This window comes from Cryptomeria japonica, chromosome 4 (assembly GCF_030272615.1).
Source record: "Cryptomeria japonica chromosome 4, Sugi_1.0, whole genome shotgun sequence".
In the NCBI taxonomy this organism is placed as follows: domain Eukaryota; kingdom Viridiplantae; phylum Streptophyta; class Pinopsida; order Cupressales; family Cupressaceae; genus Cryptomeria; species Cryptomeria japonica.
The window spans coordinates 471,631,112-471,656,951 of record NC_081408.1 but is presented as its reverse complement, the minus strand read 5'-3'; the positions used below and the strand labels follow the sequence as shown (position 1 = coordinate 471,656,951).

Sequence of the window (25,840 nt, the reverse complement as noted above, 5' to 3'; positions counted from 1 at the left end):
TTGCCCGAGCTCAGCGCAAGGCCGCCACAAAGCCACCCATTGAGTTGGAAGACATCTTCTCACTTATAGATCAAGCTAAAGCCAAGGGGAAGAAAAAGCCCAAGGCATATTCCAGGATGACCAAAGATGAGCAAAGGAACCGCACTCTTCACATTGCCACCCCGCCTATAGACAAGCCAACAGATTTGATTACATTGGCAGATTATAGCATCATGACCGTCCCCATCGGACGAGCCACTAAGGAACAGGAAAAGGAGGAATTCAAGGATTTAGTACAGAACATGCTCAGGCTACTCGAAGAAATAATAGCTGAGAAGGATATGTATCGAGCTTGTGCTGAGTAGGCCGAAAGGTACATCGATCAACTCCTGAGACCATTACACAATGCTTCTGAATCCCACATTCCCCCGACAGCATTGGCACAGAGGACCACAACAAAATTTGAAGGAGTATGGGACACTGCAAGGGCCGTCAAGGAATGGATACAAGGCATCAAAGGGAGGGGAGAACGAATCCTCGAAGAAGTAAAAGAGATGGCTCACCATCGAGAGACCACCCTGGTCCGACTATTAGAGGTAAAGAGGGAATCCCTTAGCATGCATGAAGTGGCTGCCACTACTCTTCCCCTCATGAGAGCTCTCTTCTAGACCCATGCATAGATTCCTACATTGTCCACCATCCTAGATCCTTATAACATCAGCACTCTTAAGGAATGGTACTGGACTATCACCATGAAGAATGACACAAGAGAAATTATTGATAAAGAACATGATGCATGCGAGACAATTCTGAACACCATGCAAGAATTCGGCAAAATGATCCTCCGATCAATGGTCTCGGGATGGCAAAATGCCCTGTCCGATGAAGTGATACGGCCAGACTGGGAAGAAAGACTAGGGACGGATAGGATCACCTATTCCGTTAAGGACCTAAGTTTTGCTGGTCAGTTCTAGTCAGACATGTGGTGTGTTAGCTGCATTATTGTATATGGGAATACGAATAGTTAATTAAGTCGTAATTGGGTTTGTTAGTTGGCACCCGAGGGGTGGCAGTTGCGATGCGGCGGTTGGTGCTTGCACATCTTTATATACTCCTCATTGTAACTTGTAAAGGACATGAATTAGGAATGGAATAACATATCTGATACTTATCTGATATTTATGGCATTGTTCTGCATTACGTACTTTATGCTTTAAGTATTCACCCGAGAGGGCAAACATTTGGCGCCGTTGCCTAGACGTACTCGGGAACGGAAGACACGGATGGCGCACAGACACAATGGGCCTACCAGTTGGTGAAATAAACCCAGAGGCGGATGATGCGCAAACGAAACTTTACACAGACGAAGACACAGCAACGAGAGAATTTTCAATTCTACTCTAGGTAGCCATCCAAACCTACGTTTGACGAGAGGCGGCGGAGGCGGAAATCCCACCAAGTGCCGTGTGGACAGCTCTGGAGGTTAGCTCGACAGTGAACCGGTTGATGAACCACCTCCCCTGGTTGCTTGCACAAGCATCACTAGCACAACAAGCGCACCTGGAGGAGATTGCCCAGGAAGAGCGACGCCAACAGATCCTTCGCAACTACGAAGAAAACAGCCAATGGGAAACGGAACGGGATGGCGCTAGGACAGGAGGGAATTGAACGTTGAACTTTTTATTTTCAAATAAAAGTGTCATTGACACGAGTTGTACTTGACCAGATGAATTAATAAAGACATATTTTGATTTATGAATTGAGAGTTATGGAAACGTGCGACAATTAATGCCAAAACTATTGAATAAAGATAGAAATAAAAAAGCAGAAACGGACGAGTGGGAGGCTGCGCAGAGGGCCTTGATTTTGGAGCAGCAAGTAGAACGTAGACGGAGGCTGAGGCAACTTGCCGAAGGACGACCTGTCGAAGGGGGGCCCGAGGGGAACCAAGGAGGTGTCACGGAGGGTGCAGAGGCCGATGGAAATTTCTACGCGTCGCCAGATCATCGTAGGACGCGGAGCCACAAAGAGTTTCTAGAAGAAACAAGGTTACGGCGAAATCTAGTCGAGGAGACTCGGGATCAGTTCAGAAACTTATCCCTTACGCCACGGAGTGAAGATCATCAACAGGAACTAGGAGTGGGCGTGTGTGAGAGCGAAGGGGAGGGCAATCGTACGGGTGTAGGTGCCACACACGACAGGCAAAACACCGTACGTCCAGTCGCCCACGCAGGACACACCACCAACGCCACCGGAGGAAGCAGCACAGGGCCACAGACACAGACAAAACCACCCCCAGGAAGACGACCTGGGATGGCGAGTAAACAAAAATTACCAAAGTTCACAGGGGACGGCAAGGAAGACCCCTTACGGCACTGCCGTACATGTGAAACCATTTGGTCTGCCAACGGAGTGACAGACCAGAATGATTAGGTACAGCAGTTCCCAACCACGTTACGTGGAGTCGCCATAGATTGGTACTCCGATGTAGATAAGCAAAAAGTGGCCACGTGGGCCAACCTACAGAAGGAATTCACGGAGGAGTTTCGGTTGCTCCGTGATGACAACGAAATTGTAACAGAGATATACAGTACCAAACAAGGTACCAAGGAGACAGTACGGGCATACAGCAGAAGATTGAAGGAATTGTTGGGTAAAATGGAAAGTCAACCGGTTGAGGGCTTGAAAAAACGATGGTTCGTGGAAGGATTGAAATCCTCCCTATGGAAAAAAATGAAGATTGTACCCTCGACGTCATATGACGACGCCTATAATAGGGCGATGGACCTAGAGAGCGAATACAAAACATCAAGGATGAAGAAAAGTAATAAATATTCATCTGACGATGATGAAGATTCTGACGGGGAAAGCAGTAGCGGTGGCGAATCGAGTAAAAAGGTACACGCGCTCCAAAAGGACATGGAACGAATGCTGAAAGAATTCAAAGCCATGAAAGGGAGTACAAGTAAGATGGAAGAAAATGAAGTGTGGTGTACCGACTGTAGGAGTGATGGACACACCAAGGAGTCCTGTCCCAAGAAGGCTTTCTGCGACATTTGCTAGATTGCGGGACATTTGACAAAGGAATGTCCCTACAATATGAAAACCAGGAACCAACAAGTTCTCTTCACGCAAGAGCAGCCGGTCGCCAGAACTTTGCAAACCGCCAACAATAATGCATCATCTGGCGGATATCGGAACAACCGGCGAGGGGGGAGGACCAATAATAATAATAGGAGCCGAATCCAATATGATGCAAAGGGACGGCCAATGATCCAGTGCCGAGCCTGCAATCAATGGGGCCACTTTGCTAGAGAATGCACCTCAAAAGAAACTCCACAAAAATTATGCAAATGGTGTGGGCTTGGAGACCACGATGATGGAACGTGCCCAAAGTCTGGAGTAAACCTGCTCAACATCGACAGGATGGAGGAACGGGTATTGGCAATCACACGGTCGCAGGCAAAGAAGGCCACATACCCGGACCCTCGCACGGAGAAGCAGCGGGTGCTGGAGGCCAAGGCGGAAGTGGCGAAGGAAATGTTGGCACAAAGGAGCACCCAGGAAGCGGTAAGTACCTCCCAATTTGAGGCGGAGGAGAATATCCTGACGCAAATGCTGCAGATTGAAGTGCTGGTAAAAATGAAGGACCTCCTGGAAACGATGCCGCAATTACGTACGACACTCCTACGTACGGTCCAAGTAACCCCGCACAGTCAGGCAACTCGGAATACGGATGGTACCGACAGAACACCTACAGACCCATTGGTCCTGACACTATACAGTGGCCGACACCCAGCGGTGGTAGAAATGGGAATACTGGGAACCATTTTGACTGACACTATCGTCGACGACTGGTCCGGAGTGAATGTGCTTCCGGAAGAAACCTGGAAGCAGCTTGGCAAACCAACACTATGGCCATCAACCTTTAACTTACTGGGAGCGGATCAACATGGTATCAAACCCCTTGGAATGCTCATGGCGCAACAAGTGACCATTGGGACACAACCATTTGTCCTCGACTTCGTGGTGATTCCGCTAGCCAAGAAAGGATACGACGCCATTCTGGGCAGAGGGTGGTTGGTGGCAGCCAAGGTGAATCACAATTGGAAGCATAACACGTTGTCAATGGAGAAAGCGGGGAGAAAATTTATTATCGACCTGAAAACACAACTTGTGAGCGAAGAACTCGTGTCAGAGTCGGAATCAGACGGCGAAGGCAGAGTTGACGGAGGAAAGTACGAAAGGGAACCGAACGAGGAAGGCGTTCTCGGAATCCAAGGATGTTCTGAGGACGAGACCGATTCCCTTAATGGGCTTTTCCACTGGCAAATGGAGGACTACGAGTTGCTGTATGGGTGTAACATGTTGCAGGTAGACGAGGATCGGGACGAGAACGAATTTCCGCTAGCGTATGGGGAATACACCGAAGGGGATGCCCCAGTCAACGAAGTACCAGCACACAGGTTTGACATGACAAAACCAATCTGGTACGAAGAATCCGTAAAACCTACAAACCTCGGCACGGAAGCATAGCCAAGAAACATCCTGGTTGGCGACGATTGGAACCCAGTCCTGAAAGCCGCTGCGTTAAAATATTCATGGAATACAAGGATGTATTCGCTTGGATGTATAAGGACCTCAAAGGGGTGTCACCAGAACTGTGCGTATTTCACTTGTACCTGGGGCCGTACCTGTACGGAAGAGGCCATACAGAATGAATAAAAACTATGCGGCAAGAGTGAATGATGAAATTGAACGTATGCCTGAAGCCGGGATTATTTTTAAAGTGCAGACCAGCGAGTGGGTATCGCCCATAGTGATATCCCTTAAAAAAGAGGCAAACCAGATATGAATCTGTGTGGATTTCAGATGCCTTAACGCGGTCACCATAAAAGACCCGTTTCCAATACCATTCACGGATAGCATCTTGGAAGAAGTGGCCGGTCATGAAATTTATTCATTCATGGATGGATTTTTTGGGTATAACCAGATATCCATCGCCGAAGAAGACAAATTAAAAACCACCTTCATAGTGGAGGATGGCGTGTACGCGTATAATCGAATGCCGTTCGGATTATGCAACGCACCAGCGACCTTTCAACGGATAATCCTTCACATATTTGAAAAGATGTCAGTAGGGAACTTCAGGGCGTTCCTGGACGACTGGTCCATCTACAGTAACCAAGATACACATTTGGCCGCACTGGGCGAATGCATGGAGAGATGCAGGCGAGCTTGCCTAGCACTCAACCCCCCAAAATGCAGATTCATGGTGCCTCAAGGGAAGCTGTTAGGACACATAGTGTGTAAGGCTGGACTCAAGACTGACCTAGACAAGATTCGGGTGATAGTGGAAATGGAGGCACCCACAGATGTCACGGGAGTCAAATCCTTCCTAGGACACATAGGGTATTACAGGCGATTTATCAAAAATTTTGCTCGAGTATCTTGCCCTTTGGACAAGCTGACAAGGAAAGGTGAACGGTATATATGGGCGACGGCTCAGGAGGAGGCCTTCCAAGAACTGAAGTCACGGTTGGTGGGTGCGCCAATCCTAACATATCCTGACTGGGACAAAGAGTTCCATGTACATGTTGACGCATCCAACTTTGCCATAGGGGCTACACTAGCGCAGGTTGGTGACCACGGGCTAGATCACCCGGTCTACTTTGCAAGCAGACTCCTGTCGAAGGCAGAGAAAAATTATAGCACCACAGAAAGGGAAGCCCTCGGGATGGTGTACTCCGTCCAGAAATTTCGACATTACTTGCTCGCCACCTCGTTCACATTTTACGTGGACCACCAGGCTTTAATGTATCTGGTAAACAAGCCAATTATCCAAGGACGAATCAGCCGATGGCTGCTATTGCTGTAGGAATTTACATTCAACATTATAGTAAGACCTGGGAAGAGCCATGTGATAGCTGACCAGCTGTTGAGAATCCAGTCAGGAGAACCAGCCGAAGGAGTGAACGAAGATTTTCCAGACGCTCACTTATTTCGCATCGCGGTTCTCCCCGCCTGGTACGCAAGCGTGGGGGAATACTTGTCGACATCACAGTTCCCGAGGGAGATGCCACTAGGAGAAAGAAGGAAACTGGTATTGAGGAGCAGGACATTCCAACTCATTAATGGCCTATTGTATAAAATGGGGCCCGATCAGATCCTACGACGATGTGTCCTAGAAGAGGAAATTCTGGGCGTCTTAAGGGAAGCACATGAAGGACCCGCAGGTGGACACATGGGGCCCGACACCACGGCGAGGAAAGTCCTGTTGGCAGGACTGTGGTGGCCGACACTACATAATGACGCCAGGGAGTGGGTAACAAGCTGTGATACATGCCAACGGGCCGGACGGCCATTAAAAAGGGATTTTATGCCCCTCAACCCATCGAATGCCCAGGAACTGTTTGAGAGATGGGGATTGGATTTCGTCGGACCATTAAAACCAAGTAGAGCTCGACGATGCAGATACATTGTAGTGGCAACAGAATACTTGACCAAGTGGGTGGAGGCACGGGCCTTACCCGACAATTTGGTGGTCAATACAGCAAAGTCATCTATGAGCACATCATTACGCGGTATGGGATTCCAATCCAACTGACGAGTGACAGAGGAGGCCATTTTGTAAATCACATAATCCGACTGTTAACGACGGAGTTTAAAATCTTCCACTCCTTATCAAGTCCCTACTATCCACGGGCGAACGGGCAGGTCGAGGCGACCAATAAAATAATAATGTCGGTGATATATAAGTCTTGCGGAGTGGAGAAGGATGACTGGGAGGAGCGCCTATCGTCAGTACTTTGGGCATACCGAACAACTTACAAGGTAACTACTGGACGGACTCCCTTCCAGCTAATGTATGGACAAGAAGCCGTGGTGCCAGTTAAATTCATGGTGCTGAGTCTTCGGATCGCCATCGATAATCGACTTGGCGACATGGAAAGCTTGAGGGAAAGACTGTATGCTTTGAACAAATTGGACGAACGAAGGATGATGGCTCAATGGGCGACAGAGACGGCCTAGCAAAGACGGAAGGTTTGGCACGACAAGCATCTCCGGCGAATGAAGTTTACTCCTGGGCAGTTGGTATTGAAATTCAACGGAAGGAACGAAATCAAACCTGGGAAATTCAAAGTGCGTTGGCTAGGACCATTCAAGGTACGCGAGGTCAATACTAATGGGGCAATTAAGTTGTGGACGTTGGATGGGGAAGAGATACCAGATGCCGTCAATGGGTCGAAATTAAAAATCTACTACGGACAAAGGGAGCCCGGACCATGACGAATGCTTAAAAAACTGGAAAAGAAAAATTTAAAATTAAAAAAAAAAAAAAAAAAAGTGGGCCCACCGCACACCATAAAACCCCCTCGGTGCTAAGGAAACCCACACAGCCGCACAGCCTCCACGCGCAGCCGCACAACCCACCCGCCTGCACAGCCGCACAGCCTCCACACGCAGCCGGCACAAGCCCGCACGCACCAAGCCGCACAAGTCTGTGCCGTTATCGATAGACGGTTTCATTTTGGGAAAAAAAAAAGGGGGTTATAAAAGCAGAATTGAAGAAGTAATCTGTACTAATGGACACAAATAGGAACAAGGCAGATTGGCGGAAGCGGTTGCAGCCGTTAGAAGACAAGTTGCAGGGAGGGCAAAAAGGAACCAGTGCGGACATAGGCAAACAGATTCTACCATCTGGGGTGCGCATTGCAGGTAGTCTCGATATGAGCACCAGTCAAAAAAGCAAGAAGCATCGTCCCAAACCCTTGGCGACAAAGGACAAAGATGAAATAACGGTAGATAATATTATGTTCGAGGGTTTGAATGGAATCGACTGTCAAAACTGGTGGGCAAAGACACCTCAGGATGATTTAATAAAGAAAAGCCTTCGCCAGGCACAAGTACACTGGGTGGTCCAGATGCCAGTTTTTTCGATAAAGGACTTTGAGGTGGTTTTGCGTGCCATGATTGGCAGCTATGATAGACATCGCCACCAGTCGGTATTTGATTATCAACATCAGAGGATAACAGTGTCATTCACGGCAGGCGAGTTCACTAGGGTATTTGGCATACCAGGGATAAAAGGAAAGAAAATAGACACCTCCCAGAAGATATCCCCCAAGAATTGTGCTACACTGCTCCAGCTGATGTTGCGTGATAACCTTACCCAAGCCGAGAAAGATAGCCTCAAGAGTGCAGGCAAGAGTCAGGGAGTGAAGAAACAATTTTTTGCCAAGGGAGTATGGCGATGCCTGTTGTCGGTGGTGAAGAGTCACCTCACAGGTGCCACCCGCGCGTCGGACATAGCCATTGCACAGATAGTACTGATGAACAGGCTGCACAATGGAGTGGTATACGATTGGGCGTCACTATTGGCGGATAGGATGGACGAGTTCATGACGCTGCAATACAAGAAGTTCTACATGCCTGTTGTGACGTTTTCACACATCGCCCCATTGCAAATGGGGACCCTTACTTTTTTTCTTTTTAGGGTTTGTTTTTTGGTCTTTTAGGGTTTTGTTAGTTGGCTTTTGCATTTTTGAGTGCTGTCGGGGAGATCAATAGGATAGCAAGTCCGGCTTGAGTGATGTCCTGATCCTGAAAATTTGGCTAAGTCTGGAATGTCCTGATCTTGAAATTTGACTAAGTCTGGAAACTAAAAAACCTCAAAAAACTAGATTTTGCAATATAACTCTTGGAGGTCTGAAACCACTCTCAAACATCCTGATAGAGAGTTCAAAAAGTCAAATTTCGCTCCTGTCCTTCACTGGGGATCCAGACCGAATTTCGCTTCTGGTCCCTCTCCAAGGGACCAAGGCAAAGCGCTCCTGTCCCTCACCAAGGGTCCAGGGCGAAAAGGCTTATTTGAGTCATTCTTGACCTTGTTTGGTCAAATTGGAACATCAAAGGCATGGTGGAGGACGAAATGAGCATGATAGAGCATCCAGACTTGATCAAAGACAATGAAATGATGGAGTTTTGTCTACAAAGGTAAAAGCGCTCCTGTCCCTCACCAAGGGACCAGAGTGATTTTCTTTATATGCACAATTTTAGACCTTTTTTTGGACATTAACTTTTATTCATAGCATGAAGTAAGGTGATATCTTCCCTAGCAAAGGAATTTCGAGATGAAAAGTGAAAAGATTTGGCCTAGAGGACAAAAGGCGCTCCTGTCCCTCACTGAAGGACCGGAGCTTGAATTCCAAATTTACATTTTCCTTGCAAGATTTAAGTGATTTCGCGATTTGAGGAGGTCGAGAGAAGTATGTTTTATTCGTTGAATATAACTTGAATAGGTCACAATGAAGAAAATCAACCTAAGTAACAAAGGCGCTCCTGTCCCTCACCAAGGGACCAGAGCGATTTTTTAAGGAAGCTCCTGTCCCTCTCCCAGGGACTAGAGCGATTTTCCCTCAAGACAAGTTTCTGGCAAAGGAAAAGCAAGTTTTACGTTTGAGATGAGTGAAGGAAGGCATAATCAATCCGTTGAAGATAATTTTGAAAGATTGCAAAACACAAGTGGAGCCTATAATGGCCAAGGCGCTCCTGTCCCTCACCCAGGGACCAGGGCGAAAAATACATTATCAAGTCTTCCCTTCCAAATTTGGTCGAATCCAGGCCAAGGCACATGATGGCGATGATATTTGGAATGCTTCAAGGAAGAACAAAGTTGCAAAAGCCACAAAACTTGATGAAAAAGGCTAGGGCGCTCCTGTCCCTCACCAAGGGACTAGAGCGAAATCTTCAAATTTGCTTAATAGCCTAACATTTTGGAAAGCTACTTTCGTTTCGAAGACTCAAGATGGAAGGGGGAGTGATATTCTACGTTTAGAAAGTGATGTAAAGATGATATGATCAAGGGTTTGTGCCAAGAACTAAAAAGCGCTCTTGTCCTTCACTCAAGGACCAAGGCTATTTTCATAAAAACAATCATTCCCTTCCAAAACCACGTCAAGGCAAGATTATTCAAAGTGAGAAATGTCTTTGGGAGGATGGTGAACAAGGAATTGCCCCCAAGAATCGACAATCTTGGGCTCAAATGTAAAAATCGCTCCTGTCCTTCACTGGAGGACCAGGGCGAAAATCTCGAGAGGGTCAATTTTGCCTTAAGAAAGCGAGTGAAACGTGCATTGAAGGGACGAATGAAGATCATTGTTTACCCCCAAACATGAATTGGCGATTTGGAAGACAGCGACCAAGGACAAAAGGTAAGATCACTCTTGTCCCTCACCAAGGGACCAGGGCGAAAGTGCTTTAAGGCACACTCCTTCCAAAGAAGGAATGAATTAAACTCAAGGTTCCCAATAAAAATGCTATTTTGGACGTCTAGGAAGAGACTTTGAACGTGAAAAGCAAGAAATACAAGGCCAAAAATGAAGGGGCGCTCCTGTCCCTCTCCCAGGGACCAAGGCGAGGTTCTTACAAATCAATATTTTACCATGCCTAGGCGCCAATGTCCTCTAGGACACATTAAATGCCAATTTCGCTAAAACTCCAAGATATTTTAAATCAAATTGACATTTAATAAAAGCGCATATCATTTAATAATTAATTATTGAAGCCTTAAAAAATCGAAATTTTCAATTATAAAGGCATTTAAAATTAATTTTTTATTAAATTAAAATTTAAAAAGGAGAGCGCTTGAGGTATCATTTTTATTATTTTATTAAGTCGGCCTTTTCCTTGTTAATTTTATTTATTTTTTTGGCTTATTTTAATCAAGTCGGCCTATGGGGAGGTGAAATGGTGAGCGCTCTATATATTTGGGGTGTGTTTTTCATTATTCAAATCATTCACTCATTGTTTCAAGTGCGATTTGGAGAAGCAAGGAAGGAGGTGCGAAATCTAGCTTGTGTGTGGAGCAAATTTCTACCAAGTGTGGAGACTAAGGAAGGCGAAATTCATCTTGAAGGCTATTGGAGAGGCGTATTTCTTGCTAGATTGGAGGATAATTTCCAGATTTTTGAAGACATTTGAAGGCGAATTTCCAGATTTTTGAAGAGGAAGGTGGAGTTCTTTTCCAAGCTAAAGGAGGTGCATTTTATCCAAGGGAGAGCTTTGATCTACACTTTGCCTAGCAAAATTCATTTATTTTTACATCATTTCTTAGAGTTAATTCTCAAGAGGAGGTATGGCGAAATCATCTTGACACCCTTATTCAAGGTTTGATTTTTTAAACATTTTTTGGAAAAATCTAAGTATTACATGGTTAATTAGGAAATGATAACTCAAGATTTATCATGAGGTTTCCTAAATTAAAATCTTGAATCTTCCTTTTAAAGTTTAATTTTTAGATTTCAAGATATATTACTAATTTTGAAATGTTGTGTAGGTATCAAGATGGCGACTCCAAAGCCCGGAGGATCTACAAGTCGATAGGTTCTCATCAAGGACGATCAAGCAAGGACAAGGGCGACCTCCTCCAGCCTAGCATCGACAAGGACGACCTTCTTTGGATTAACGTCATCAAGGGCGACTTCTCCAATCCAGTATTCCAAGGCGAGGTACAACAATCATCCTGCACATCAAGGAAACAAGAAGTTAGAACAAGGGTTTGTTGAAGAAGCAGATAGTTCCAGATGAATTAATTAAAGCTAGCTTCTCAACAACATCAAGTTGAATATTTACTAAGTTACAAGTGTTAGACGAGGTGGCATCCTAGTCATCACTTCTCCAGTCAGTGTGGTCCACCTCAGCATTTCCAGATTCAATGTACCTAACTCATGGAAGGTGGCACAAACTCCGATGTACCTACCCCAGCTATCCATTGGTGGAATTTTCTAGAGAGGACATGTGTCCAAGCGATACAATTTTATCATTGGTCAAGCATTAAATGTTATGTAATAGTTGTAACAAACCCTAATTAGGGTTTTCATTGTTGAATCTTGGCCATTGATCTCGAATTGATCTAGGCCATCGAATTGTATTGAGGGCACTATATAAGCCCTGGCATTTCATTTTGTAAAAGAAATAGTTAGAATATAGTTGGAAGCAGTTAGAAGACAGATAGAGAGTAGTTAGAAGGTGATTAGCTAGTTGATAGAATAGCAATTAGAGTAGAGTAGAGAGAGAAGGCAAAGATTGTTGCCAAGATGTTGTTGTAAAAGACTTGTAACTTCATTGAAGAAATGGTGAAATTTATGGGTCGATTCGACAATTTGCATGGTCTCTATACTTCTCGTATTTGATTTCATGTTATTAGATGAGTGGAAGAAATGTGCTTGATTGATGGTGAAATTCGTATATCCATACTACTAGCAGTTTGTTGATTGCAGACTTGCCTTGTGTAGTCAACTGGAATCATTCAGCTTAAGCTTAACTTCAGTTGTCGCTTCTTCATTGATATGCATCAACCTGATGGTGTCTATGCCTGTAGTGATGATTTGAACATCATAAAGCTTTCCTTCGAAGATCGCACTAACCTTGTGGAGATGGTCCTGTGATGTCAAAACAAGACTTAGTTAGAATTTCATCAAAGATCATTCATTGCTCTTACATTCTTAGTGTTAGGATTAGATCCTTTCCTCGCCCTCATCTTTTTTCCTTTTTTCAAGTCAAAGCTAGTAAGATCCTGTGTTCCAGCAATATTCAAAACAGATCAGAAGTTCAAGCATCAAGTGTAAGTCCCCTTGTGATTCCAGCAAATCACATCATACCACAAAGAGCTTATCCACACGTAGAGACCCTACATCAAAGAACCTTGGAGTCATCCTGATTGATCCTTTTTCGCGACATCTTCAACAATCAGAGGCTTTATTCAAGAGAGGATAAGGTACCTTTAGGTATTTTATTCTGTGTTTGATAGTGTACAAAATACACGTCAACAATGCCGCATCACGCCATTGGATTACTCCTGGACGCAGTCCGCACACAGATCACCCCGGGCTCACAGCCATTGGAGCCACAGGGCCGTGTTGCACCAGACCAGCCGCCCATATTCTACTGGTCACACTTAGACGTCTTGGCACATGGCACGGAGGCACGTTTGGGCACAAAACGAAAGAAGGCCGCCATGTTCGATACGGAGTCCGACACGGAAGAGTCTGAGGTTGAGGATGCAGACAGTGGCAGGGAGGAATCCGCAGACACCTCCCATGTAAGCGGAGGGAGTTTCCGATTGACAGGGAGAAGGGGCGACCAGTTGCCTGAAGAAGGGGTAGTGGAGTCTGCAGGTACAGTAGGGTCTACTATAGCATCAGAGGTGCAGGTCCACTTTACACCAGCCTGCTTACTAGAGACTTGTTAGTTGGCGGTGCCGTGGTTCTTCGGGACAGTGAGTGTAGTTACCACGGTACCAGTTCCTAGTTTCGGGCAGCCTCGGGCGACGATAGCCATGACACCACCACGGGTGGAGACCTTGACGAGTGCAAAGGCTTCCATGGTGCACGACGTGCCGGATGTGACAGGACAGAATGTGCCAGGGTTACTCGGATATATGCAGGAGGCAATGACGACAACAGGCACTCTTCATGATGACCTCACTAGCTGGTTGAGCCGCTACCAGATGGCACTCGTGGCACTACTAGAGGCCACTCTATCCCCAGGGCGGACCATGTATTCCTTGGATGTCATTGATCTCGAGGAAGGGAGTTCCTCGAGCAGCAGGGCAGTTCAGAGGGTTGCTTCACCCCCTGTGGTGGTAGTAACTAGTCCGTACAGAGCAGAGGAGGTGCCAGTGGGAAGTCAACAGGGTGCAAAGTTGGAGCAGTTTATTACGGAGATGACTCTGGGAGCACAGCGGCTTGTGTCATTTGCCACGCTCTAGGCCGATGCGACCATGGTTGAGCGGATGGAAGGGTTGTTGACCTTTGCTTGCACGGGATGTCGAGCTGAGTTTGAGAGGTGTTTTGAGTGTGCCGAGTGGTTGGACACGGAGAGCCTAGTGATGCTGGAGGCTTGGCGCCTCGCTGAGGGGGTTGGCGAGACCCGGATACAGTCGTTGGTGAGAGAGGTAGAGCAAGCCTTTCGGGAAGGTTATCTGGAGCTTCGGAGGTCACAACAGATGGCAACTACAGTTGAGGCTTTGAGGGTGGCAGCAGTCACAGCTCGGGAGGAGCTGGCTACCAGGTTTCATGAGCTAGAGACTACCATGGCACAGAACCAGGCAGCGGTGGACATCTTAGTAGCAGAGAAGTCTGCCTTGCTGATACAGTTTGAGGAGGAGAGGGCCTCGAGGGAGCTGTTGGAGACTCAGTTGGTCAGTGCCCTGGAAAATGTGGACAAGAAGGATAAGGAGGTGCTCGAGGCAGCCTACATGGTAAAGACTGCTATGGAGCGGCAGATGGTCGCGGAACGGGATCTCAAGAGGAGGACGGAGCAAGTCTATGAGCTTTGTGGGCGCTTGGCGTCCATTGCTACACCACCACCGGCGCCTTCTTCATCAGGGACGCCTTCTGCACTTCCTTAGTTTTTTTCTTCTGGATTTTGCGAGCTCCATGTATTCTCCATTTTGTTGTAAGTCGCCTGGAGACAACTTTTCTTTTTGGGGGGGATGATGTTAGCCGCATTATTGTATACGGGAATACGAATAGTTAATTAAGTCGTAATTGGGTTTGTTAGTTGGCACCCAAGGGGTGGCAGTTGCGATGCGGTGGTTGGCGCTCGCACCCCCTCGGTATCTTTATATACTCCTCATTGTAACTTGTAAAGGACATGAATTAGGAATGGAATAACATATCTGATACTTATCTGATATTTATGGCATTGTTCTGCATTACGTACTTTATGCTTTAAGTATTCACCCAAGCGGGCAAACATGGTGCTTCGAGCGTAATCGTTCCAACTGGAAGGATGGTTTGAAGCACGTGGACCAGTATCTCGAGGGCATGCAATATAAAATTCGTCATCCTCCTATGCCTCCATTCAGTCTGCTATTCCAATTTTGCATTAGGTTCCAGGAGTATGTTCGTGAGGAACGTGCGGCAGGTCGTGATCCTTGGCAGGAATATTTGCATGGTGAAGATGAGTTCTTGGAAAAGGAATCTACAAATGGAAAAGAGAAAGTGCTTTTTCCTTTTAAATCTTGAAAGTGCACTTTTTGGCTAAAGGGTCATGTTTGACTTCCAAGTCAACTAAATGTAAAACTTTGTGTATGCACCTTTTTGGATCATTTTTGAATAAGTTCTAATTACCTTTTGGGGTATTTATTACTCCCTTTGGGGTAGTTGCTGATATTTGCCTCCCATTTATGGGTATGGGCAGCCATGTTTTGTGGATGAATCTGGGCCACTTGTTTAGATTAAATCTTGGCCATTCATCCATTTTTGAAGCCTATTTAAGGGACTGGTTTTCCCTCATCTTGTAAGAAGTTCTTGGATTGTTGCTGAAGCTTTGGCGAAATTTACAGGATTTAATGCAAAGTTAAGACTGTTTCAAGTTTCCTTGTGAGTGCATGGTCTCCTTCATAAATTTAGAATTTTTCAGTTATGCTTCTTTCCTTTATATAGCATTTTCTAAGTAAACATCCGATAGAATCCTCGCTGTTTATACCATTAGGGAATGGCTGATTGTCTTTCCTTCTGTATGGTTAATCTGAACCTCTCATATGCTTAGTTCGGTTATTGAATGCTCACTGAATGAATGTCAAAGTTCTGATGTTGTATTTAATAGCATGAAAACCAAATTTTCCCTTGAAGATCGCACTAGATTGATGCAAGTATTGTGATTAAATGGCTGGTAATGCTTAATTTAGTTATTTGGAGGTGTCCGTCTGTTTACTAAATCTGCTATCTCGATTAGAAATTATATTTTCTGTATCTCTCTCTCTCTCTATCCCTCTTTTTTCCCCTTTTTTATCAAGAGAATCCGCAGTCTTATTGAAAGCAGTATCAACCCAACTTAAACCATTTGATAAGCAAGACCATTAAAGTTTTGGGGAACTCATCCAACAATTGCCTATTTCACCGTAAGTCCCCCTTGTGTTTCCAGCAAAACACATCAAACCACTGAGCAATCCCGCAGTCAAGACCTGACACACGAAACCTTGAGGTTATCCCCTTTGATCAAGCGCGAGAAATAGCATTAGGGATTTCCTTATCTCAAGAGAGGATAGGATACTCAGCAAGTTTATTCTATTCTGCGTTGGCCGTATGGAGTTTGCAGCAATGCGACTTTAGACACGTCAACAAGTCGTTGGATGAGCCACAACTTGAGCGACATAGTGACCCAAATTTAGAGAGCCTAGATGAGCCATAATTGTAGTTAGTACTGCATTTTTTTTTATGCTGCTATTTCTATCAAAGAAGTTTGAACAATGAAATCATTAATTTCTTTCTTACTCTTAATTTATTGGTGCTATATTGTTGTCACTGTCTGTGATACAAACTATGAATCATGATATATTTTGCAAAATGACAAAATTTCTGTTTTACTTCGAATTTTCTGTTGCTGTTATATTGCTCAGTCTATCACTGATCAATTAAGCCATGTTTATTACATTTCGAATCATTGATTTAATTTTAATATTGAATTTGATACATCATACACTATATGAATGTCTAAACTTAAGTTTTGATGTCATGTATAGCCAAACTTCTAGAAATTTGAGTATCACTCTGTATATATTTTTTTTCAAATTCATATATATATATATATATATAGCGGTCCCCAAAAAATGGCTCCCTCGATTTTTGTCCCCTGCACCAAATGGCCATGGAACATAGATATTTTCTTCTTTTTTGTATGTTATTGTGTCTTCTTCAATTAATTGAGCTTTATTAGAACTAACATATTGAAAGAGAATGCTTTGATATTATTCTAATTGAGCACATTTTAATTGATTGTGTGTGACAGAAAAATAAAACAACTCCTTATTCTTTGTTTCAGTATATGAGACGATCTCCTTATTGCATCTGAACTTGGTTTCTGCATGTGAACTTTTGATACAGGGTGGGTCTACAAAGTACCATGTCAACTCAAGATGGTTTCAGGTTTTTAAAAATGACCGAGATCGCCGTGATCTTGTAAGCAGTTTCAATATACTATTCCTCATATTTGTTAATACAGGCTATGCATTGTTTTATGGTGCAGAATTAAAACTAGCACTGTGAGTAAATACAGTTCTCAATAAAATGTGAGCAACACAATTGTGTTTCAAGAGGTTAATGCTGTATACAGCTATTTAAATATAAATATCAATCACTTTTCTACTACAGTCAAATGTCTTCATAGAAGATAACAAGAAATAAATAAATAATATTGATGTCCATAGATGGCCAAAATAGGTAAACTGGGACTCAAAGGTACGAGCACTAGAAATACAATGAGGATGCAAAAAGAAGCTCTTAGAAGAGATTACTAACTAGAGATAAACTAAAAACACAGCAGTATGAGAGTCTAGTTAACAAGGTTGTGGTGGGCGATGAGCCCAAGGTGGGTAAATCACAGACATTTATGACAATAATAACATGTATTACAAACAAATTGAATAACCAAGAGAAAGGGAGACTTGTCACCAAAAAGCAAGGTGGTCAGAGTAGTTTGTAAGATCTAATTTTTTCTCACTAATATCATACAGCATATTTGCTTGTTTGACAGAGATCTATATGATTTGGAGCTTTCTTATTTAACATTCACATCTCTATTATATTTTTGACTTTACGTTGCTACTGTCTTGTTATGCATCTTTAGGTAACATGTGGATGTGCTGCTGGTGTTGCCGGTGCTTTCAGAGCACCGGTAGGTGGCGTATTATTTGCACTTGAGGAAGTTACATCCTGGTAAACAAGCACATCAATGCTTATTAGTTACCACTGCTGTGTTATTATTTTTTATTTGTGGTTTTGCTTTCGTTGTACTTCTATTCTCCTTGATATTCATTGCAAACAGTATATTACTATATTAAAAGAAATATATACAAAGAAAACCAGTCATGTTTGAAACAAGGCTTGGCAATAACTCTTGGAAGGTTAATTGGAGCATTTAGTTTGCATTGCACCATGTCACTCAAAATTGGACCAGGGTACTCATTTCAAGAGTGTCAATCAATTGTTGGAAACATAGATGAAAGACTTGCAGAGTACTTGGTGAGTTTTTAAAAACTTTAGATTTTTTTTGCTCTGCAATTTTTTTAGCTAAAACCTCGCAGAGTTTTTGTGAAAAACTTTCCGATTTTTGGCAAGTTTTTCACAAAAAATTCACCGAGTCTTTGGCAAAAACTTGGCTGCATAAAAAAAACGAGGCCCAAATGCGTCAAAAAATTATCTTAAAAAAAAACTTCTACCCAGTCTCATTCCCTTCATTAGAATATACACATGAAATATAATAGTTAAGTATAAGTCCCAATGTTTGAGATTGGTTTCAGATCTGTAGGAGTTATAATGCAAATTCTAGGTTTTAGAAGATCTTATATATTTTCGGACAGTCAAATTTCAGTAATCAGCAGGCTCCTATTGACATTCTCTCGCTCTCTCTATCTCGCTCACTTTATGTGCCCTGAATTCTAGACCTATCTCTCTCCCTATCACTCTTCCTTTAATCTCTCTCTCTCTCTATTGCTCTCTCGATCTCACTCTCCTCTCTCTCCCAAGATCTAGACCTATCTCTCTACCTCTCCATCTCTCACCCTCAGACCCGCGTGAGGGCGACTACCTTCAACCTCGTTTTGGTGTGGTGGAGGAGCCACAACGAACTCCCAGGACGAGACCCTCTAGTTCTACCTATCCCCTAGTTTTCACTAGAGCTGGGAAGAGGATGATGTAAAATGTTTTGATGTAGTATTTACTTTTAGTTTTACAAAAATAATTTGCTATTTTAATTTTTTTTCAGATTATCAGCCATTAGCATTCCTCATGAGGATGCCATTTTGTACCCAATTTGCATTTAAATCAATTAGATATAACTAGACTCATCTTGCTTCTTTAATGTGCTCATTTATTGACCCATTGGATTCATCTCCTCATTGAATTTTTTGCTGAGTCGCATTTTCGGGCCTTGCTGAGTTTTTGCTGAGTATGAGTTTTTCAACTATGGTTGGAAACAGTGCCCTTAATCTTTCAAAGTCTCTCTAATAAAGGGTCACTAGCAAATAAATATTTGAACTAATGCCTATCACAACAGAGGGCAGTTCCAGAATCAGAGAGAGGAAAATGACAAAAAGAGAACTGCTAGTTTAAGATTAGAAGGTGAAAGTATAATGAGAAATCATCTTCTTCTTGGGAATAATTGAAGAGAAAGGGGAAAAAGCTAAAAGAGAACTGCTAGGCTAAGGTTAGAAGGTGAAAGGATAATGAGGCATCATCTTCTTCTTGGGAATATTCTCATTGTAAAATCAAGGACTGTGAATGGGACAAGCATCTGCAATCAAATTTTCTACTTCTGTTGCATTAGACAGCTTTTTGTTTAGAACTGAGAACTATTTTGGCTATAAGATTAGCTCTGATCCAAAATGGAAGATGTGAAAGACAATAATTACTTTTTGAGTGAGTTAGATGTTTAAAAATTCTGCCCGATTCTTGACAAAAGCAGTGAAAGTTTTGGCTGCAAATTATTTCTTTTGGTATTTTTGATGCTAATGCCAGATCTATAGACATATGAGGAAATATTTTAGTTTGGACAATATGTTGAGCAATCAAGCATTGGTTCTGTTTCCTTCTCTAGAATATTAAACTATGAAGAATGCGGAATGAGAATAATAAACAATTCCACAAGATGCAAGTCTGAAGCAGGCATTTGGCAGGCTGTTTGAAAGAAATCTAGAGATGATCAATGATAATCTACAGGTAGCTTATTTGAGTATCTACTCATGGTTGCAGAATGAATTACTCAATACTTGTACATTCTTTATCTCCATGTTTACTGCTCTACAGGATGCATATTGATGTGCAAAACTCTAGGGTTCTTGGAAAATCAAACATGGAAGTAAGACTAGATAGCTTGAAGAAGCCTGGATTTATATTGGATCAAATTTGGCAGGTGGTTCGTTCATTTCTCATAACGAGGGATGATGCAATGCTGTATGATATAGTATGAGAAGCAATAAAAAGGAAAATCAGATTGCCACAACTGTACATGCTGCAAACTCATTTCTATTGGTATAATATCATATTACAAAGGATCTAGAGGTAGAGTATGGAGTGCATTCAGACCGCAAATAGTAAAGATGGAGATACCAAGTGGATAGAAGTGAACTGTTGAATAAGAAAAGTTAGAGTACCCTATAATGAAATAACTTGGAGAATGAAATGCTTTATTGATGTGAAAAGTATTGTCATATGTAGTTTTGTTCTTCAGTATTTGATAATTTGCATGGATCTATATAGTGCAAAGATAGTGTTCTAGTTCTGTGAGGATCAGATACACATTGTAGAACTTTGTCATAGAAGTCATTGAATGAGAAGTTGTAGGGTGGTCTCTCATGAAAAGTCCACCTTAGAGTTGTGAGGAACCTTGTTTAGGATACCGACCTTCTATGCATCTGGGAAGACAATGAGAATAAGGAGTTCATTATCAATTTGTAGAATTTTTTATTGAACTGAGGTAAAAGAGTGGATTATAGTTAAAGAGATAGACTTGCTTACAAGTGGAACTTGCTTTATGACAGTTGTAGTCCCCAAAGCAATATCGTCATCATGGATTGTGCAGCTAACCAAGGAGTGTATGATGCCTCGTTAGTGTTGAATTGCAATCCTCCATAATTAATAGAAAATAAATATTCAAACAATGCAATTTAGAATATAAATAGAAGATTGATTGAGGATTCTAATATTACAGTATATTCAGTAAGAGAATAGAATTAATATCCTATAAAATGATCCTTATACAGTTAATAATATGTAAGGCGAGTTGACCACTCAGGGGCTATATGCCAACATAGTAATGTATCCATGAATTATGGAGATACAAAGGGTCTTTATTGAATAGAGTTAATATCGTATAAAAAAATCCCTGTACAATTAATAATATGTTAGGCGAGTTGACCACTCAAGGGGCTACATGCCAACATAGTAATGTATCCGTGAATTATGGAGATACAAAGGGACTAACAAGAGGGATTTACATCCACACTAACACTTCCCCACAAATCATTGCTTAGAGGGCATTGAGAAAGATGATTTCCACAATAGCACCACTTTCCCCACAATATTATCCCTAAATAAAGGGATCAAAATGTAATATGTCCAATGGAAACTTGGCATTATATCAACAAACAAGCACTGATAATGATAGCTTTCCCAATCCAAATGATGACTAGTTAAAATGTTGAAGCCATGCAAAATCCAAACAAATTTCAATGCCATTTCAAGCCACAGTAAATGCTGGAATGATGGTTTTGCATAGTTTTTTTTTGAATGGTCACATCTAGAATACATCTCCAAATTCTAAAGGAAATTATGACCCAGCACATGACCAATCACTGTGCTCTCAGATCTGCTTAGCCCTTATTTGACCCATGAGCAATCCCCATGCTCTTAAGTTTGTTCTAGCTAGGATCTAATCGACAACAAGTAATCTTGCTTCTAGTTTGGTTGTAGCTATGATGTACAGATCCATACTAATGAAATTAAAACAAGCAGAAAAATTGCCCTGAATAAGATACACTGCCCACCATGAAAAGAGTTTAGGACCTTACAGGCCTAAATTCATCACTCATCTAGCAATCTATGGATTCAATTGTGCACTTTTGAGGCAAACTTATTGACTCGTTTTTCATGAGTAATGGTTCACGGGAACTCATCTTTCATGAGAACAAATGGTCTACGCAGCACTCATTACATCTCAGTAATGCTCATAGGGGTGAAACATTGGGGCTTCTTGGTAGGTCATCCATCCTAGTACTTGTTTGACTCAAGCACGTTTAACCATGGAGTTTCACTTAAGATCAAGCCCACTTAGCTCGTTACCTCATTTGCAAGCCCATACCTAGTATCAATCCAAGATAGTGACCATGAACAATTGATGAAATATTTCCTCTTTAGAAACACAAATTACACAATCATGAAGCTAGTCTTCTTTGGACACATGACCTTGAACATCTCCCCAAAGAGAGGAATAAGAAAACATCCTCCTTAATAGCAGATTCTAAGATGAAAACAACATAAGTTGACTCTATGGGATGAGCATTCACAGAAGGTCACCCATCTATCAATTGCAATAGAGAGATCATTAGTCATGGAAGCTAGTTACTTTCATTATTGAGGAATCATGTTGGATGTTATGAAATCCTTAAAGCTATGTATATGGAGATGTATGTGATCTTTTATTAATTCATCTAAAATCTGCGATTTTGTGACATCTATCCTTCATTGAATGAGCACATTTGGCATTTGATTATTTAGGTTGAGGCCTTAACACCAACCCTTCTCTCATATGAGGACGCTGATACTGCAAAAATCCTCTCAATGATCCACTTAGCCAAGTTCTGCTCTTACTGGCCTAAAAGTTACTTGAATAGGTAGAACATATCCCTGGCCTTTCATATCAAGTCCATCATGTTGGAACTTGTGTAATCTTGGCTGTACTTTTCATTGCCTGCTATAGGTCCCCAGGCCACCTATAATGATGTGTATACTGTTTTGGATCAAGTCAGCCTCATGTATGAATGATTTGGGTGTGTATATTAACACATATCAACTCATTGCTTATCATCTTCTTAATTTATATTGGTATACAAGGTTATTATCCTATGGTCTCTTTAATAGATTGTCTTTTGTGTTCGCTTTTTTACATTTGATTCAATTTTGTCATTTTCATCTACAAGCAATCTTCAATTTCCACACTTTATTATGGTGGGACTGACTAAGCTTGCAAATCAATAGAGGGAGAAAATACTAATTTTAAGGAATTGTTGCTTGTCATACATTTCCAACAAAAGGGCCAAATCAAGGTTTCCAAGGAAATTGCATTTTGGAATCAAATTTTGTGTGAAGATTTAAGTTTGTTGCAAAAAAACATGAGGTCATCATTTCTTTGCTCCAAAGGCGGGTACTATTCATTGATTCAATTTAAATTTTAAATACGCCAATTGTCACCAAGCAGTGTGCTGCTGCCATAGGGGTTAGCACATTGGCACAAGAGCACGACCTTCCATGAGACCTAGGTGGTTCAAGCTTGCTGACTAGGTGACACGACTCTCTATTCTATTGAGCAAGCATAGCTTTCTCCAGTGGCTAGCAAGCCATCCCAAAGTCGTTCACTTGGCCAACCAAGGTTTAATTCTGGATGGGGGGACCATATTTTTACCATATAAGTAAGATTAACCAATCAGATTTAGCAATTTCTCAAGACCCTGTTGGATACACTTGCTGTGTAAAAGCATAATAGTAGTCAATGGATGAATTAGAGCTTACCACATTAGCGGATTTGACACTAGATGCCATATCATGGCAACAACTATGTTAACATCTAGGAAACAACATTTTACTTTAAGGCTAAATTGGTGCAATTTTGCTATTTTGGGAGTTAAACTTCTAAGCCTTAAATTCATCATCCAAATTTTTCGAGTCACTTATTTTTGCACTGTGGAATCTTTTTTTCCTTTACACATTGGTTAGGTTTTATTAGTTCAAACAACACTAGGAGCAACATAGTCAATAGAGCCTAACTTCATTCTACACAAGCTTTGTGGGTTGAACTATGTGCCATGGAGTTGAAGGCTTTATCTTAAGAGCTAGGGGCTATAGATGTACATATATCAAAACCAGTGTTGCAAGATTCACCAAGACTCAACAAGTCCCTTAGCAAGTGACCCTCGACAAGTATGGAAGACTCGAAGTCTCACATTTCAGATTTGGAGGACACATTTAAGGGTTTATCTCTCCTATTTGATGATAGCCATGACACAACTGTTGTCACTTCATATTTGTCTTTAGAGCTTGTTCAAAATCAATTTCTATTTGTTCCTTTTTTGTTACCTTCTATGGTGACTGGGCCTGTACTTGACTGGTTTGTGGCATCTTCATCTATCAAGGACTTGGCAACACATGAGCAGATTCTAGAGACATCATCATACATTTGGATTCTTCTTCCTACCAATTCCCATCTAGAATGTGAAGCATTCCTGCATTTGTACTTGGTTTATCTTCTTCTCAAGGGGAAAAATGTTGTTTGTACGCATTGGACTATGTTTTGTCTTCAAACACTCACCATTTTTGAAGGACATTGTACATTGTGTGGGGGCTATTAGTCTCTCCTTCCTTCGTATTAGGGGACCATTGATTGTAATTTCATGATGGATGTAGTCTTTGAGGGGTATCATTGAGTCCTCCATGCATCATCATTTGTTTGTATCTTTTTTGTTTTTTGGAGAGGAGTTTTGTCCCAATGGGTTTTTTTCTTTCTTTGTTTATGACAGATTGCATTTACATTGTACATGTGTACCTAACATGGCCTTAATCTTGCATGTTCGTATAATAATCTACCCCCTAAGTCGTACTTAGGGGGGGAGTAGGGAGGGGTGTTGGTGTGAATAAAGTTTTGGACCAAGTAAAGGTCTTGTACCTAGTGTTTCCCTTCTAGTTCCTAGAAGGGGACTAGGTGTTCTTCTAGAAGATTGATTAGTTATCACATGATTTTATCTTATCTCATGACAATTACTTTTAGTTACCGAGGTCAACACTTTAGTTGTCTCATTGTATAGGATTAAAACACATGTCACAATCTTGTCTAATCCTACCTCTCACCTTGTCTTTATAAGCAAGGCCTCTCATGTACATTTACATATCCATTCCTTACTCAAGTATTATTCAATCTTGTATTGTTGAAGCAAGCTATTCTTGCCATTCTCTCTTGTGGAAGTTATTTTGGTTTTGCGAGGTTCCTAGGGGTGTTGAGGAGTCACCAATCTACTCCTACAATAAGAACTCAACTTACCTAATTTTTCATGAGCTTTCCAGAAAAAATGAAAAATAAATAAAAATTCCAAAAATTCTGGCTTGTAGAGTAAAATAATAAATTCTTTTGACCTAAGTTTGACCACTAAAATTATAGTGTGTTTTGATTCTAATAAGTGGTTACAAAGAGCCAAAACTATTAAAAATTTGAAAAGTTTGAAATTTGCAGCCTGTAAAGAAAATTAATGAAAAAGTAAAATTTCAACTTGTGCAAAAATAATCACAAAAACCGAAATTTTTCCTTGAATCTTCCTTGATTGCATGCCTCAAAACCCAAAAACATCATGTTTAAATTTGCAATGGTCTGGAAGTTATGGCAAACACTAAATTTGTGGCCCAAATTATAGCTTTGATACCAGTTGTAAGATAATTCTTGGAAATAAATGCAAAAATCAGTAAAATAACAGAGCACTTTGAGGGGATGACCTCCAATAATAAAAAAATAATAGTTTGAACTCAATATTTAAAGTTATGATGGTTTGGAAGAGCTTTTCCTTCCTTGTTTATAGTAATAATTATGTAGTTAGCCTGAGGGATAAATGAGAATATTAAGGTTAAGCATGCTACATGTGCTTAACCTTATTACATGTAGGAAGAGAATAATAGGGTCATAATGGCACACCAGCTCTGTCCCTTAGATGGTGTTATTTCATAACAAAAGCTAGAGTCTTTATGTTTTTCCTTTTTCTTTTGTTGTTGTTGTTTCTTTCAATCAATGGCATGCTTTTTGTAATAAATTTGATATAACTAATTTTCTGATAATCTGGTCAGTTAATCATTGGTGAAATTTTGAATCAATGGCATATTTTTTGTTATTAGTTTGATGCAACTAGTTTTCTGAAAATATTGTCAGCTAATCATTGGTGAAATATCCTTCAAATCTGCTAAGACGAATTGGTGAACCCACGACAGGTTTCAGGTTGTGAACTTGACACCAAATGGGATAGCTGTGATAACTTACTTGAAACACTCAGCAGGATAATCTAAAATCTTGTATTAAGATCAATACCTGCAGAGACGTCTGGTTG

The 25,840-nt window shown here is 41.8% G+C and overlaps 1 protein-coding gene across 1 annotated transcript in view; it reads left to right on the top strand.

The window, feature by feature from the left end:
- Nucleotides 1-25,840, top strand: part of LOC131066709 (chloride channel protein CLC-d) — a 160,665-nt gene that overhangs the window by 71,965 nt on the left and 62,860 nt on the right. Inside the window, exons 7-8 of the mRNA XM_058001543.2 lie at nt 16,872-16,946; nt 17,614-17,702. Coding sequence (XP_057857526.2) covers nt 16,872-16,946; nt 17,614-17,702 — 164 coding nt within the window. The remainder of the gene's footprint in view (nt 1-16,871; nt 16,947-17,613; nt 17,703-25,840) is intronic.